Genomic DNA, 17,030 nt, shown 5'->3' on the forward strand with positions numbered 1-17,030 from the left:
TTTGAGACAGGGCCAGGCTGGAGTGCGGTGGCGTGATCATGGCTCACCGCAACCTCTGCCTCCCAGATTCAAGCCATCCTCCGACCTCAGCCTCCTGAGTAGCTGGGACTACAGGCATGCACCACCACACTTTGCTAATTTTTGTATTTTTAGTAGAGGTGGTGTTTCACCACATTGCCCAGGCTGATCTCGAATTCCTGAGCTCAAGTGATCCACCCGCCTTGGCCTCTGCAGAGTGCTGGGATGACAGGTGTGAGTGCCTTTTGTCTTAAGTGCAGCCTGGTTAAGCTGAAGAGGAGGAACACAGGACAGGGAATAAGATGCAGGGGAGAAATGAACAGTTTTGGAAGGACAAGCACGCACCAGCCACTGCGCAGGTACATTATGCACAGTATGTCACTTCATTTCCTTCATTTCTGCTTGAATTCCGTCTCCTTGTTTATGACCATAAACAAACCTTTTGGCTTTTCTGAGACTTGGTTTTGTCATCTGGAAAATAGGGATGAGACTAATTCCTACTTTACTGCCTGCTTTTGAAGGTCCTTGAGAAAATAAGCATTTTGTGCACTCTGGAATCCTGGCCATCGTGAGCTTACCTGTACTGAACTGTCTGGTGCTGGTCACAGCACCAGCACCACTCACCGGGCATTTGTCACGTCCCACGCTTATACAATTGGTTACGTTTTTGACGGCCATCTACTAGACCACCCACTGCCCGAGGCAGGGGCCACCATGACTTTCTACCTTCGCTGAGGGGCTCGTGGGGCGCCTGCACAGAGCAGGTGGCATATGGACACCTGGTGGGTCTGTGAGGCACCTGAAGCCGCTCCTGATTTCTTCTTACCTTCATCAGTTCTTGAAGCTTGGGGTCACTGCGTGAGTTTGGATCCACCATTGTTCGCACCTCATTCTCCTCTTTAAAAAGAAAAGGAATTCAGTGGGGGTGCTGGCACGAGAAAGCTTAAGCGAATTCAGAGACAAGAGCACAGTTACCCAGCATTGTGTCCTCGGGGTCCAGCTCGAAGGGAATTGGGCTGAGGGGCAGGTTAATGGCGTTCATTCCCTCCTCCTGCAGCTCGGACACTGGAAGAAAAGGAAGAACAGGGTCACATTTCAGCTGACGGACGGCAGGGGGTCGGAGCTCTGTAACAAGGGTGTTAGATATTGACATTGAGAAAAAAACCCAGTAAGGGTAGATTACAGCTGTTACTCAGCCTACGATCAATTCATGGCCTCGCCTGGCTGAAAGGACCTAATTGTCCCCTTAATCTCACCTCTGCCAGCTGTCACTTCACTTGCCTTCCTCAGGGAAGCAGTGAGGTCTCAAAAGCACAGAAATCTCCCTCCTCTCAGAAAAGATTTCAGAATAAATGGAAGCGAGGTAGGCGCTGACTTCTTTCTGAGTCTCTGCCTCCTGCCTGTCCCTTCTTCCTGTCTGGTGCCCAGTGACTGTTTGCTGACAGGATGAACGGGGTCATGGGTTTGAGGCTATATGTACGTTGTAAGGCATTTCCATCCTCACTTCCACCCTCTTCTGACTTCTCACCTCTCCTGGCTTCCCCGAGGTACTCTCCTGATTATCTGCCTTCCCACCTCCATCCAACCCCAGCCACTGCTCAAAAATACCTCAGTCCTGGCCCTTGCCTGAGCTCTGGTCCTGACCCTTGAGATGGAACCAGCTGTGGGACCTGGGGCCAGGCACTTCATCTCTCTTGGCCCATTTCCTCAGCTGAAAATAAGAGTTTGACTGGATGAACAGTAAACTTTTACAGTCTTCGAATCCTAGAAATCTGTAATTCTACCTTCCTCAGAAAGAAAAACAAAAACAGGTAAAAACTACCAAAGATCATCAGCTTACACTCCTCCAAGTGCCCAGCCCCCACATGGAGCCTTAGTACAGAAAAATTCCTCCCACAAAACCAGTTGTGTGACAGACATTTGGTGAGTGCTGACCTTGGATTACCCCTCCTAAAAGCAGTGACTTAAATCCCCTTGCTTTTCGCCAATTAAGCACAGAAAGGCCATTTTCTCAGAGGCGTTGGTCACCAAGAGGTTCTTAAAGAGCTAATACAGCAGCTGCAATCAACCTTAATAAAAGCAACGTCCCATCTTTCCATTTTATTTTTTTTATTGACTCTGGCCTCACCAACTGCCAGCATAGACTTGCAAGAAATTCTAAGCACAAGGCAGCCACTTACAAAGAGTTCTTTCACATCAGTACACACACTGATAGCTGCAGCTGGACTGAAAGGAGAATGAGGAACAAAGGGAGTGAAACACACTCTATGCCCTAAGAGACACAACTTGGATGGCGAGGCTGGGATTTAGTACCTTTGCAGCGGGCCTTTGACATTCACATAGGGTACCAGCCAGTCACCACCTTGAATCTCCACATTCATAGACACCTACCATTTCATAGAATTCTCCATAAAACATGACAGAAACACAGAAGGGGTACCTTCAAAGCTTAAATCAAGCTTGTCCAACCCACAGCTCATGGGCTGCAATGTGGCCCAGGATGGCTCTGAATGCAGCCCGATGCAAATTCATAAACTTTCTTAAAACATTATGAGATTATCTGGAGATTTTTTTTTTTTAATAGTTCATCAGCTATCATTAGTGTTTAGAGCATTTTATGTGTGGCTTAAGACAATCCTCCTTCCAATGTGGCCCAGGGAAGCCAAAAGAAATGATTCTGTAGGTACAGATTGTGTTTTCCAGTTAAGCACAACTGCTTCCTTAGACTTCTATAGTTTCTTCTAATATCTCCCCTAGAACTACGAATTTTCTTTCTTTCCCAGGCTATTTCTCACAAAGAAGCACCGTTTTCATTACTTTGTTAACAAGCATTGCTGTGCATGCAGTGAGCAATGGAAATAAAGTCATGTTTAAATGTGGCTGCAAGGCTAGGCTTACTGGCCAGTGAAAGAACTTGCTCCTGCCTGGGAATTTCTCTCCTGTAGCTACACTGATCTGCAGTGTCCCATACAGTAGCTACTAGCCACTTAAGCTATTTAGATTTCAATGAATTAAAAATTCCGCTCCTTAGCTGCACCAGCTACATTTCAAGCACTCAATGGCTACAGGTGGCTGGTACCTACAATACTGGACAGCATGGATGTAGAAAGTTTCCATCACAAGGTCGTCAAGTGTGTTCTCATGATTTAAGTGAGGACATGCCATATTTGATTTTCTGCTCCTGTGTTAGTTTGCTAAGGATAAGGGCCTCCAGCTCCATCCATGTCCCTGCAAAAGACATGATCCTGTTCTTTTTTTTCATGGCTGCATAGTGCTCCATGGTATATATGTACCACATTTTCTTTATCCAGTCTATAGTTGATGGGAAAATAATCCATACAACAAACCCCCAGGACACAAGTTTGCCTATGTAACAAACATGTACCCCTGAACTTAAGGTTAAAAATAAAAGTTTTTAAAGAGATTAAGTGGATAATGTTGTCCTAGGTCATCCCATTCAACTAATGTCCATGTCCACATTTAAATCTCCAACCCGGGTCTGACTCTGAGCTCCAAGCTTATGAATCTAATTGCTTATTCAATGTATCCTCTTACTTCTATTAGTAGAGATCTCAAATGTACACATCCAAACAGAACTTGTGATTCTCAACACCCTCATACCCACCATACCAGCACTAAAATGAACCTGTTCTTGATTCTTATCCTCCTCAGTAGATGGCACCACTATTTACACCATGGTTCACGCCAAGCTCCGAGGAATCGCTCTTAAGTTCTCATTTTCCTCACTTTTTGCATCCGTCCAAAACACTGGCAAGTTTTGTGGGCTCCACCTCCAAACCAGGACCCAGTTCCCCACTTCTCACCATCTCCCCACTCCACCATCCTGACTTGAATCACCGTTATCTTTCGCCTGGTCTATCAAAACCACCTTCTGATGGCTCTACTGCTTTGCTTGCATTTCCCCCACTCTCACCTACTTCCCACAGTGCAGCCAGAATGTTCTATAAAAATGTAAATAGGATCATACATTCTCCCACTTCAAGCTTTCTTGTGACTTCCCATCATACTCAGGTCATAGGTAGGATTTGAGATTTGATTCTATCAGACTCTGATTAGCGCCCCCCCACCTCTCTCTCATGTTTTATTTTCTCATCATGATCCGAAATAATAATGTATATGTCTGTTAACTCTCTCCCCCACCAGAATGTAAGTTTTGTAAGGACTGGCACTATTTCTCTTTTGTTCACTATTAGATCCTCCATGAGGCCAGAGGGTACAGTGGTTAGAAGCCAGGCTGCCTAGGTTCACATCCAGAATCTACCATCCACCAGCTCTGTGGCCTTGGGCAAGTTCCTCAGCCTCTCATGCCTTAGATTTCTCATCTGCAAAATGGGAGTGACAGCAATATTGCCGACCTCCAAGGGTTGCTGAGAAGATTAAATGAGTTAATATATGCAAAGTACCCAGAAGCATGTGTGGCAGACGGTAAGAGCTAGGTAAATATATGCAGCTGTTATTATTACTTAAAACAACATCTCAAGCATTATAAGCACTCAAGAAATATTTGTTGAATACATAATTCAAACTGTCAAGACTACCCTTCAACTGCACAGGTTATGAGTTGCGACAGAATTTGCCAAAGCAGAGTATGGGATGCAAAGGATTTTACCTTTTTCCCAGAAAAAACAAAATACATTTACATTGTAGCCTGTGTGCGTGCACGTGTGCGTGCGCACGCACGTACACTTCTGGGGCAGCATTTCCAGCTTACATTTTGTAAGAGAAGTAAAGTCACATCTGTCCCAAGACTTGTTGTACAGCCAAAGTGAGCCAATTTGTAAATAGAGAGGTATTGAAACATCTCTAAAGTGTGTGTGACTAGCAACGCAATATTTGAAGCCAGGACTCCTAAAGGTGGATCTGAACAGGATCTCTTTTACTGTGTAGATCACTGTTAAACATGTTTTCAGATGAAAAATCCCCAGTCAGAAACATTCCCCTCTGCCCTGCCTCTTTAATTCACTCACAGAGACATAACAAATCCAAGAAGAAAGGCCAAGATATGTTTGCAATTGGAAATGTTTTTTTCAGGAAACGATTTGGTACAGGAACATCATTCCCATTCCATTAACTGCTGACTCTGAGCCAACTGTTTGTAAAAGTGAATATGCAAACTGCCCAGTGCAGGCCTGGCCCCTGCCCCATGGGGCCCCATTAGTGGCCACTTTCCCAAAACAGCCCTCCTGCTTTGGAGGCTTCATTTCTATTAAACCAAAGCAGGACCCAGCAGAAGCCCCTTGCCAATCCTCAGGCACTGAAAGAGAAAGAACTACAACCAAATTTTCTTGGCACAGAATGGGAATCTGATGTTTATCCCCTGAACCTCCTCTGACAATCTAAAACCAGGTCCGAATGTCTTGCAGCGCCATTAAATCATAACTTAATAAACAGATCAAATGCCCAGCTGAAGGTCGGGCTAGGGAAAGCAGGGAGATTGCCTGAACCCCTGAAGTGCTCACCATGAGAAAGGGGGCTTTTGTTTCCAGGGATATGTGGTCTGACTCTGGGTCCACATGCGCAGAAGAAAGTACCTGGATGGGCTTTGGTGTACAGATTTGAACCCTACTTCTGTTTTTATCAACTGTGGAACCTTATCTAAGTAGGTTAACCTTCCTGAGATTCAGTATAAAACAATTCTGTCCATAACAAGGGTGTAGCTGACACTGGTGGTTTGCTCCCCAACATTTATCCATTTTCCCTGCTGAAAGAACCCTCATTTTGTTCCAGTATACACACCCACCTCCTATGCCTCTAGGTAAGGCCACTATTGGTTTAAACAAATCATGATGATCTTGATCCCTGTAGCAGTGGTTGGCTCAAGCATCATCATGTCAATTCTGGTCAATGAACTGTGACAGAAAATTTCTAGAAGCTTCCGGAATCACTTTCCTTCATTCTAAAGAGAGACCCAAGGAAGAGAAGGCAACCTTCTTCTAATCATTATTGTGCCAGGATATTATACCTGGATTTGTTGCAGCCATTTTGTAGTCATGCACTGAGTAAGCTCAAGGAAGAAGCTAGTGTGTTGAGGCTGGCAGAGAAGAAATATAGAAAGATGGGGTTCTTATTGATACTATTAAGCCACCACCCCTGGAACCACTCAAACTCTATATGTCTTGTTATAAGAGATACAATAAATTCCCTTATTGTTTGAGCCAGTTAGAAGAGGTATTTTTCTTGGCCTCAGAGCCCAAACTCCCTAACTGATAACATGGGGATACCAGGATTCTAAAGTCAATGGGTGAATAGAGTAGGTCTGCAATGAATGGTAATTTCCCCTGATTTTTGTTCATGAAGAAAAGAAACGCTGTGGCATCCCAGAATACATCTAGGGACTGAAAGAATACCACGGGGAAAGCAAACGTGGAGAGAATAGACAGAGGTCTCTAAATATTCAAGGCCAGCAATTTCATTCAACCAATAAGCATTACTGGGCGCTGCCTCTGAAGCAGTCCCCATGCCAGCACTGGTGATACAGGTTTGGGGATTTGACATAGGCCTGCCTCAGTCTGCTCAAGGTGGTGGGAAAGGTAGGCCCATAGATGCAGTGCACACGGTGCTACACTCAGAGGTGACAGAGGTGTAAGGAGAGAGCCACAGGGGCTCATGTAGAACAAGGCAAACTTTGGATGGAGAAGATTGGGAAGTAGTCCTAGAAAAGGAAACATTTGAACTGGACCTTGAAAATGTAGATTTTCAACCAACACATGTGCACTACAAAAGGCACATCTTGTGTGAAAATAGCAAGATGTGGAAAAACAGGGCAGGTGTTGAGGGCGTAGTGATTATGTCTGAGCACAGAGAATGCAAGTGTGCACAGGGGAAGGGGGCGAGGAATGGAATAGCAGATAAGTAGGGCGGGGGTCCAGAGTGTTAGGGTCTTGAATTCGTCTCTTCTCCACACTCCCAGAACCACGCCCACTGCATCTGTACTTGCAAAAAACCATTCTGAGAGAGGGCAAGAAAAGAACCAGGATATTCTTTCTCCTTCAGCGCCAGTGGGCCCCAGTGAGATGTTTAGGCTGCTCTAGATCCTTATCAGAACTCTGATTATTAATTTCTAGTCCTCTTGAAAGTTACTAAGGCTCCCTTAATTTCTAAATGGTTCAAGGGTGTATACAGAAGCTCCTGGCACCTAAAGACAACTATATTGTCTGGTCAGCAAGTCCCAGCAATGTTTCTCTATGTGAAAAATCAATCTGAAAGAACATCTACAACAACAACAACAACAACAACAAATTTTAAAACCCTACAGCCTAACATCATACTTTATGATGAGAAATTGGATGCTTTGCCCCTAAAAATGGGAACAAGTCAAGGATGTCTCCTCTCACCACGCCTACTCAAAATTATACTAGAAATCTTACTACAATAACACGAGAAGAAAATAAAAGGTAAACAAAGACAAAGAAAGTGTCTTTGTTTGTAGGTGATATTTGTAAAGAATCAACCATAAAACAAACAAACAAACAAACAAAAAAACCACCAATGCCCCTCACCCTCAAAACTCCTAGAATAAGCAATTCTAGCAAGGTTGCAGAATGCACGGCTAATATACAAAAGTCAACTGCTTCCTATATACTACCAATGAATAGTTGACATTTAAAAATTAAAAATACAGTATAACTTATAATAGCACAAAAAATGCAATACTTGGGTATAAATCTAAAAAAATGGGCACACCATATCTTCTGATATGCAGAAGATTATAAAACCCAGATGATCTAAATAAAGGAAGATATTCAGTGTTCAAGGACTGGAAAACTTAAGATGTCAATTCTTTCCAACTTCATCTATAGATTCAATGTTAATCTCAGTCAAAATCACAGAAAGCTATTTTGTGAATATTGACAAACTGATTCTAAAGTTTACACAAAAAGGCAAGAGACCTAGAGTAGCCAACAAAATAGGGAAGAATAACGAAGTTGAAGGAAGAACACTACCATACTTCAAGACTACTATAAAGATACAATCATCAATTGTTAAAATGATCACAGACCTAAATTTAAAGCACAATACTATAAAACTTCTAGAAAAAAAAAAAAAAACATAGGAGAAAATCTGTGTGACCTACGGTTTGATGATGAGTTTTCAGATACAACACCAAAAGGATAATCAATGAAAGAAAACTTGGTGAGTTGGGCTTTATTAATATTTCTACTCTACAGGTCGGGCGCAGTGGCTCACGCCTGTAATCTCAGTACTTTGGGAGGCCAAGGCAGGCGGATCACAAGGTCAGGAGTTTGAGACCAGCCTGGCCAACATAGTGAAATCCTGTCTCTACTAAAAATACAAAAATTAGCCCGGCATGGTGGCGCACACCTGTAGTCCCAGCTACCTGGGAGGCTGAGGCAGGAGAATTGCTTGAACCTGGGAGGCGGAGGTTGCGGTGAGCTGAGATCAGACCACTGCACACTGCACTCCAGCCTGGGCAACAGAGTGAGACTCTGTCTCAATAAATAAATAAATAAATCAGTCAGTCTACTCTACAAAAGATACTGTTAAGAGAATGAAAAGACAAGGCAGAGACTGAGAGAAAATATTTGCAAAATACCTATCTGATAAGACTTGTATGCAAGTCTGACCCAACTACAAAATGGGCAAAAGACCTGAATAAGCATGTCACCAGAGAAGATGTACATACAGCAAAGAGGCATATGAGAGGATGTTCATTATCATTTGTGATTAGGGAATGACAAAAACACCAATGAGATATCACTAGACACCAATTAGAATGGCTAAAATCCAAAAAAACTGACAACACTAAATACTGGCAAGGGATGTGGAGCAACAGGAACTTTCATTTATTGCAGTGGGAATGCAAAATAGTAGAGCCACTTTGGAAGACAGTTTGGTGTTTTCTTACAAAACTATAATTTTACCATATAATCCAGCAGTCAATCTCCTAGGTATTTACCTGACTGATTTGAAAACATGTTCACACAAAGCCCTGAATGTGAATATTTATAGCAGCTTCATTCATCATCACCCAAAACTACAAGCAACCAAGATATCCTCTAATAGGTGAGTAGATTTAACTTACCTATTAGATTTAGAAGAGACATGAAAGAACCTTAAATGCATATTCCTAGACAAAGAGGTTGGTCTAAAAACAACCTCTAGCTATACACCTCTAATTATATGACATTCTGGAAAAGGTGAAACTAGAGAGAGTAAAAAGATAAGTGGAAGAAAATGCTGAATAGGCAAAGTACAGAAGACTTTTAAGACAGTGAAAGTGTTCTGTCTGATACTGTAACGGCAGACACATGATATTTATAGTATAAGAAATGTCTTAGTTCATTTTCTGTTGCTTATAACAATGTCTGAAACTGGGTAATTTATAAAGAAAAAAAATTTATTTCTTACAGTTATGGAAGCTGAGATGTCCAAGGTTGCGGGGCCACATCTAGTGAGGGCCTTTGTGCTGGTGAGGACTCTCTGCAGGGTCCTGAGGCAGCATATGGCAAAGGGGCTGAGTGTGCCAGCTCACAGCTCTCTTCCTCTTCTTATAAAGCCACCAGTCCCATTCCATAACTCATTAATCCATTAATAGATTAATCCAGGCATCCCCAACCCCCAGGCTATGAACTAGAATGTGGACCAGTACTGGTCCATGGCCTGTTAGGAACTAGGCTGTACAGCAGGAGGTGAGCAGTGAGTGAGTATTACTACCTGAGCTCTGCCTCCTGTCAGATCAGTGGCAGCATTAGATTCTCATAGGAGCGCAAACCCTGTTGTGAATTGTGCATGCAAGTGATCTAGGTTGTGTGCTCCTTATGAGAATTTAATGCTTAATCATCTGAGGTGGAACAGTTTCATCCCAAAACTACCCTCCACCCAACCCCATGTCCATGGAAAAACTGTCTTCCATGAAATTGGTCCCCGGTGCCAAAAGGGTTGGGGACTACTGGATTAATCCAGGTAGAGCAGTCATGAGTCAATCACCTCTTAAAGGCCCCACCTTTCAATACTGCCACATTGGCGATTAAGTTTTAACATGAGTTTCAGAGGTGACAAATATTCAAACCCTAACAAGGAGTAAACCTTAATGTAAGCAAATTAAAAAATCATTTAGAAGGTTAGAGGACCCAAGGATGTAATGCAGATTGTGACAACAGAATCTAACTGTATTACAAATACATGAGATGACCTCAGTGAAAGGGGTGATGGGAATGGTACTAACTTAAATATCTCTGGAAATGAGATGATTCATTCCAGAGACCAAAGGCAAAAGGAACTGCATCTAGGCACTGCACTCTAGTTGATAAAGTTGTTTCCCATAGGGTGTGGGTTAACAATGCTGATACTGCTAATGTGTATACTGGAATTGAACAATTAAGTAAATGCATGGTGGATGGTAGGAGCCAGGTTTCTCACTGGAGTGGGAGGTTATAGATAAACAATAGGAGAAAGCTAGGATGGTCCATGTGATAATGCATTGGAGTTAGAGACACCAGTTAAGAACTTATGTTTACCTTAACATAGATACAGATGGTTACTATGTCTCTAAGTATTTCTATAAATTAGTGCACAAACATATATTTCCTTACTGTGTTAACTGAGAAGGCCTAGATGCATCAATACTCCAGTAGTAATCAATGTACATGGAGCCCAGATGTTCATTTCTAGTCCTGTTCTTCAATAAAAGTAACCAGGGCTCCTTGGAAAAATGGCTGATTCTAGGACTGCAGAGAAAATATATGAGATAAGCTTGGAGCCAGAAAGGAAGGAAGTACTCAGAAAAAAAAAAAAGAGGGATGTCAAAGGCCCACAGGAGCTGATTGAAAGAGCTGGCCAAAGTTGGAACAATTTGAATAACAAAATAAAGTAGTATTGGATTATAATAAAATGGATTATCATATAAATTGGGTTATAATAATCTAAAGCCCATAGATAAAATAAATGTCTGTGAATCCACATTGATAAATAACTGAATAAATTAATACATGGAAGAGAAAAAACTAATCCGTACAGAATTTCAAATTTACCTAGATCCTCTGTTCTGAGAGAATGGAGCATAACTCCCCCTCTTTATGTGTGGTCTGTGTCTAGTGACTTTCTTCCAAAGAGTACTGTATAGGAAGGAGGAAAAAAGTATGCCTTTACAGTGGAGAAATGTGACAAACACCACCTCAGCTAGGTAAACAAGACCAACATCCACAGTCATAAACCATGTTGATGTTATGTACCCTTGATATGATGTGATGAAAATGGCGCTTTACCTCTGTGACCTTCCTTCCAGAAACCCATAACTATAGCCTAAGCACGAAAAAATGTCAAATTCCAACAGGAGGGCATCCTAAAAAATACTTGACCAGTACTCCTCAAAACTGTCAAAATCATAAAAAAAAAAAAAAAGTCTGAGAAACTGTCACAGCCAAGAGAAGCCTAAGGAGACATGAAGACAAAACGTAATACGGAACAGATAGAGTACATTAAGTACAAGCTGAAGAAATCTGAATAAACTATGGCTTTAGACGTAATATAGTAATATCAATAATAATATAAGTAATATAAAAGTAATATATCAATAACTTTAAGTTAGTGATAATATATCACTGCTGTCCGTTAATTTTAAGAAATGTACCATACTAATGTAAGATGTTAGTAAGAGAGAAAACTAGGCATGGGATATACGAAAACCCTGTTCTCCCTTTCCTTTTTTCTTTTTGTAAATTTAAAACTATTCTAAAAATATATAGTGTTCATGAAATGGGGTGGAAATCCAAGATATTATGAGACAACAAATGTTTCCTCCCATCACCAAGGAGATAGGAGTAATTTATCTGACTAAGCTCTGTAGAAGCATTTGGACAGGAGGCAAAGCCCAAAGATCACTACAGCGCAAGGTGTACTCATTCTCAACTGAGAACTCAAAGTTGTTGGTTGTTTCCAGGGCTGAGATGAGAAAAGTTAGGAAAAGACAGAGCTTCCTCCTAACTTAGGGATGCCTGGCTGGGTCATTTCTACTTTATTAAAAACGGGTCTGTCTCACTAGTACAAGTGTCACTGAAAGTTCGGTAGTCTCTTCAATGACTTTTCTCTGGACTTGCATCTATCCATGGTCCCCTATGGAGGTCTTTATACCACGGGCTTTTGTATTAGTTCTCTATTGCTGTAGTAGCAAATCACAAACTTCGTGGCTTAAAACAATACAAATGTATTATCCTTGCAGACCTGCAGGTTAGAAGACGAACATGGGTCTCAATGGGCTAAAGCCAAAGTGTCAGCAGGGCTGTGTTCCTTTCTACCGGCTTAGGGGGTAATCCATTTGCTTTCCTTTTCCAGCATCTAGAGGCTGCCCTCATTCATTGGTCTGTGGTCCCTTTCCTCCATCTCAAAGCCAGCAGTGGTGGCAAGGATCAAATCCCTCTCACGGCATACTCTAAATCTCCTCTTCTACTTTTAAGTTTCCTGTGATTATATTAAGCCCACCTGGATAATCCAGGCCAGTCTCCCTATTTTAGGATCAGCTGATTAGCAACTGAAATTCCCCTTTGCCACCTAAAGTAACATATTTACAGATTCTAGGGATTAGGGCATGGACAGCTTTGGGAGAGTGATTATTCTGCCTACAACAGCTTTTTCTTTTAAGGGAACAAGTTCTGTTCTTAATACTCACCCTTCCCTACAACATATGGGTTCACTTTTTTTCCCATGTGAGATTGCTAGAAGAAAATGCAAAATCTGCACCCCCCCCAACCCAGACCTTTAAACAAGAGAAGTTTTATTGTTTTTAACGAAAAGGGTACTTGTTTCAGTGGTTATAATATGTGACTTCAGGTAAACATGGGGGCCATCTCTTGGTGGCCTCAGCAGACTGTTGGGGTCTCACCACACTCTCTTGTACTTGACACAGCTGTCTAGTCACCAAGGTTGACATACGGCCCTTGGAGCACAGCCAAAAAAGGGAACTTAGAAGCTGGTGTTGTGATGGGAGCTGACAGCAGGACCTATAGTCCCAAGTCCTACAATTTCCACCTATCTTTGTTTTGGTCTGTTTCATAGGCTCTACAGAGTTGGAAGTCTGCCAAGCAAATGGCCCCTAAGCACTTATTCACTGTTCAGCCAACCATGTGATGCAGCTGCCCTCCAATTGCTTGTGGGCCCGGAAGGAGGTGGAAGCACCATTGGCTGGCTTCAGGCAGTCAAAACAATCTGAGTTGAAACATTATTTGAGGTCCCAAGTAAGCCCACGTGAGTTAAATTTAAACACAAAACAGGCATAGAGGGCCCAGGGAACAATATTCATCACTGTTCTTTGTCTTTTGCCATGCCATACCCTGTTATCTTTTCAGATTGAGAATGAGAACCATTTCCTTGGTTTGAAAGTCTGCTCCTACTTAGAGCAGCAGTGCCATGCCTTTGTGCATGGGTGCGCATCTGTGCGTGTCCACATGCCCTAAGCGTTTGTAATGGCCTTGGGGAGAACACAGAACTTGACCTGGTAAGCTGGCTAATTACATAGGAAATGTAGACACAATAAGCCACCTAAACCAAGGACAGCCAGGGTGGAGCTGGCATTACTTATCTCAGATTCATAAGCATGTATGGGCATCTCTGGTGCTAGGAGATGGGCCAGGAGCCATGAATACAAAGACAAGTACCTGCCTTCCAGAGCTTGCTGGTTCCTAAGGCAGCCACCTTGGTGGCCCTCAGAGCCCAGCACAGTGCCAGGCACCTGATAAGCACTTACTGAGTACCTGGAGGATGTTTTAATGTGAGAGGGGGGGATACTGCATCCCACAAACTGCAATGAAATATGCGGGCCCTCACACAGTACCGAACCAAGTCCTGAGAGCAGCGTACTCTTCCAGGGTGGAGGCAGCAATAGAGGACCATTTTGGAGCCACAGGCTCTCAGCAGGACCCTAGGCAAAGGCCACGTGGGCACAAGAGGCACCTGGTGAAGGCTTGTCACCTCACTGGCCTTCATCTTCATGCATCACCTGAGTTAAGTTTCCTCTCTTCATCTCATTCTCTTTGGCTCTTTGACCTTCATGTCTATGTCCTTCTTATTTATGAATCCTGAACAGCTAGTCATTTATTTTTGCAGTGGCTCAGTGCTGCTTAAAAAGTGCCACATCAACTACTAGTCCACTGAATTCCTAAGAGGTAACCTCCTTGGAAACAGCTCTCAGTGGGGCTAGTAAGCAAACAGACATGCTGTGTTCTGGTTGGATGGGATTGCTGGTGGATTAATTCTGGGTTTGTCTGAAGAGTCAGCGGTTTACCCTGAAAAGCACTGTTTGTGGAAACTCTCTCCTGTGACCGATGATGATGATGGTGAGAGCACACAATTGTACGTCCCTTGTATCAGGAGCATCGATATAACACTTTCTATTTTACATGTATTAACCCATGTAATCTTTGCAACAATCCAATGAGTAGGTACTATTATAATCCTTATTTTACAGATGAGGAAAATGAGGCCCAGAGAGGTTATATAACCTGAGCAAGGCCACACGGCTAGAAAGTGGAGCCAAGATTTGATCCTGAGCCAGCTGGCTGCAGAGCTCTCACATCCTTAACACTATGCTATATGTTGTCCCAGTTTTATGTAGCAACATTTGCTTTTTATATGAAAATGTTTCATCCATTAGGCAGAGGAAATGTTTCCCAAACACAATGCATATCTCTAAAAAAGGCCTGAAAATACATATCACGCCATTTTTGCAAACCACATTTGTTGTGAAGGCATGGGAACACAGTCACTTCTGCATTCCCACGTAAAGCCAGGAGAAAGTTTAATGGAGAATAATCTTGCATAAGCTAAGCCCTAGGGGTTGCCTGGTCATTCTATGGAGGCTCAGCCCCTGCAAGGACAGACTAAAAAGGAGGTAATATTTGAGCAGTATTTTTGTTTTCAATAATGGTTGATTTTTTTCTGACTATAAAAGAACAACATGCTCTTTAAGATAACTTGGAAAATATTTTTAAAAAGAGAAAATAATCCTACTGCTTAGAGTTAAACTCTGTTAACATGTTATATTTTCTCACAAGTATGTCTATGTTTTATACATAGTTTCAAAACATACTGGGTTCTATAGCCTGCTTTTTTCATGTCATATAATCTTGTTATATTTCTATATGCCATAAAAATATCACTTTAAGTAGCTTCTCAATCTCTATTGAAGGTATACATCGTACATAACCATTCCGTAACTGTTGAACGTTTAGGTAGTTTCCAGTTTTTGGAAGGGGACAGTTGAGTCATTTCCCAGCTACGAAGGGCGAGTGGGTGCTCACAGGCAGACCAGCAAGGAATGTGGGGCCTCTGGGAACTCATGCACAGTCCTATATGAGAGTTAGGGCACAGGCTATATCCTTTCTTCTTCTTTTTTCTCTCTCTTTTTTTTTTTTTTTTTTTTTTGAGACAGGGTTTCTCTCTGTTACCCAAGCTGGCGTGCAATAACGTGATCACAGCTCACTGCAACCTTGACCTCCTGGCCTTAAGTGATCTTCCCACCTTAACCTCCTGAGTAGCTGGGACTACAGGCATATTCCACTATACTCAGCTAATTTTTGTATTTTTGTATTTGTGTGTGTGTGTGTGTGGAGACAGGGTTTCACCATGTTGCCCAGACTGGTCTCGAACTCCTGGGCTCAAAAGTGCTGGGATTATAGGCTCAAGCCACCATGCCCAGCTGGCACACGCTATATTCTTTCTCTTTCATGGAAGCCAACATCCAGAAAACTTCAGTGACTTCCCTGAAAAGATCCCCAGCAGGATGATTCTAACAGTGAGTTGTCTCCTTTCTCCAATGTCTTAGTTTGGAGTTGCTTGAAAGCAGGAAAGAAATCCCAGGAAAGGAAAGAAGAACAAACAGAGTATGACGGACCCAAGAAGAGACAATAAAGGTGGGTTTCTAAGCCGGTCACCTGTAACTGGGTAAACTGGGTAACTTAATCCCTAGTAGGGCTCTCTGAGAAACTGTAGAAAGTGTCTCAAGGAGACTTTCCCATTAGTTGAGGTTACCCCCAAGGAGCTCTCTCTCGCCACAGGCGAGAAAGACACTTCCAGGCTGTGCAGAGACACTTCCAGGCTGTGCAGAGTGCAGGCTGAGGGGGCTTCAGAAGCCAAAGCCTTGAGACAGAAAAGGGGAGCTGTGAGAAGCTGGCACCCTGCTGTGTGCAGCACAGTCTCCCACAACGGGGCTGACACAGAGGGGTTAGGATATGGGGTATACAAGCATCTGCTGTGCCCACCCAGAGAACTGGGGGCCACAGTCTTTCTCCTCTTTCCCCAGGAGAGAAATCACAGGAAACTGGCCGGGAGTTAAGAGAGTATATTTTTAGGAGCATATCTGGGAACAGAACATGCTTTTCTCCTCCAAGGAAGAAGCAACTAAGAATGAGCAGGTTGCAGAATCCGGTTCCTTATATATGACGCTAGGCCAATGCCATGCAAAAACAGACATTTCCTCAGTCCCGACTCTATGGCAAGCCCATGCTGAGATGATCAGGACGTCAGTCCTGTCCCTGGCCTGGCTCTGGTCTGAGAAAATGCAGGCCATGCTGGCTGGGCAGCTCATTCTCAGTAGGGTATGACACTGTCCTGAGAAAACTCCTGGGGCCAGGTCCTGCGCACTAGGACTCTCCATTCATTATTTCATGCTTTACAACTTTTCTGGGAACAGACACCTTCCTGGGAACGGGGCTGAAATTGTGGAGCTTGCGCATCATGTTAATACAATCATGATCACAGCACTGGGGAAAGCCAGTGACCCCTTCATCTGATGGAATGGGGATCTGCAAAATGTGCTAATTCGTTTCCTCCCAGTCTTACACAATGATTGAGCACCTACTGTATACCACACACTATTCTAGGAAAGAAGGAACCCTGGCCCGAGGAGCTCACAGTCACACACGCCCCCCGTCTCGGTGGGCTAAGGGCCAACTCTGGCCTCGCTCCAGTGATGAAGGAGCACCTCCAGGTGAGCCTCACACCACCACGGGAGACCAGGGAGGGCTTCATGGCAAAGGCAG

The 17,030-nt window shown here is 43.1% G+C and overlaps 1 protein-coding gene across 1 annotated transcript in view; it reads right to left on the bottom strand.

The window, feature by feature from the left end:
- The window catches only part of PARVA (parvin alpha), a 188,358-nt gene that overhangs the window by 68,647 nt on the left and 102,681 nt on the right, over nt 1-17,030 (bottom strand). Inside the window, exons 3-4 of the mRNA XM_023230825.2 lie at nt 994-1,083; nt 845-915 (exon numbers count right to left, since the gene is read on the bottom strand). Of these exons, the coding sequence (XP_023086593.1) occupies nt 845-915; nt 994-1,083 (161 nt within the window). The remainder of the gene's footprint in view (nt 1-844; nt 916-993; nt 1,084-17,030) is intronic.

Source organism: Piliocolobus tephrosceles, chromosome 13 (assembly GCF_002776525.5).
Source record: "Piliocolobus tephrosceles isolate RC106 chromosome 13, ASM277652v3, whole genome shotgun sequence".
Taxonomy (NCBI): domain Eukaryota; kingdom Metazoa; phylum Chordata; class Mammalia; order Primates; family Cercopithecidae; genus Piliocolobus; species Piliocolobus tephrosceles.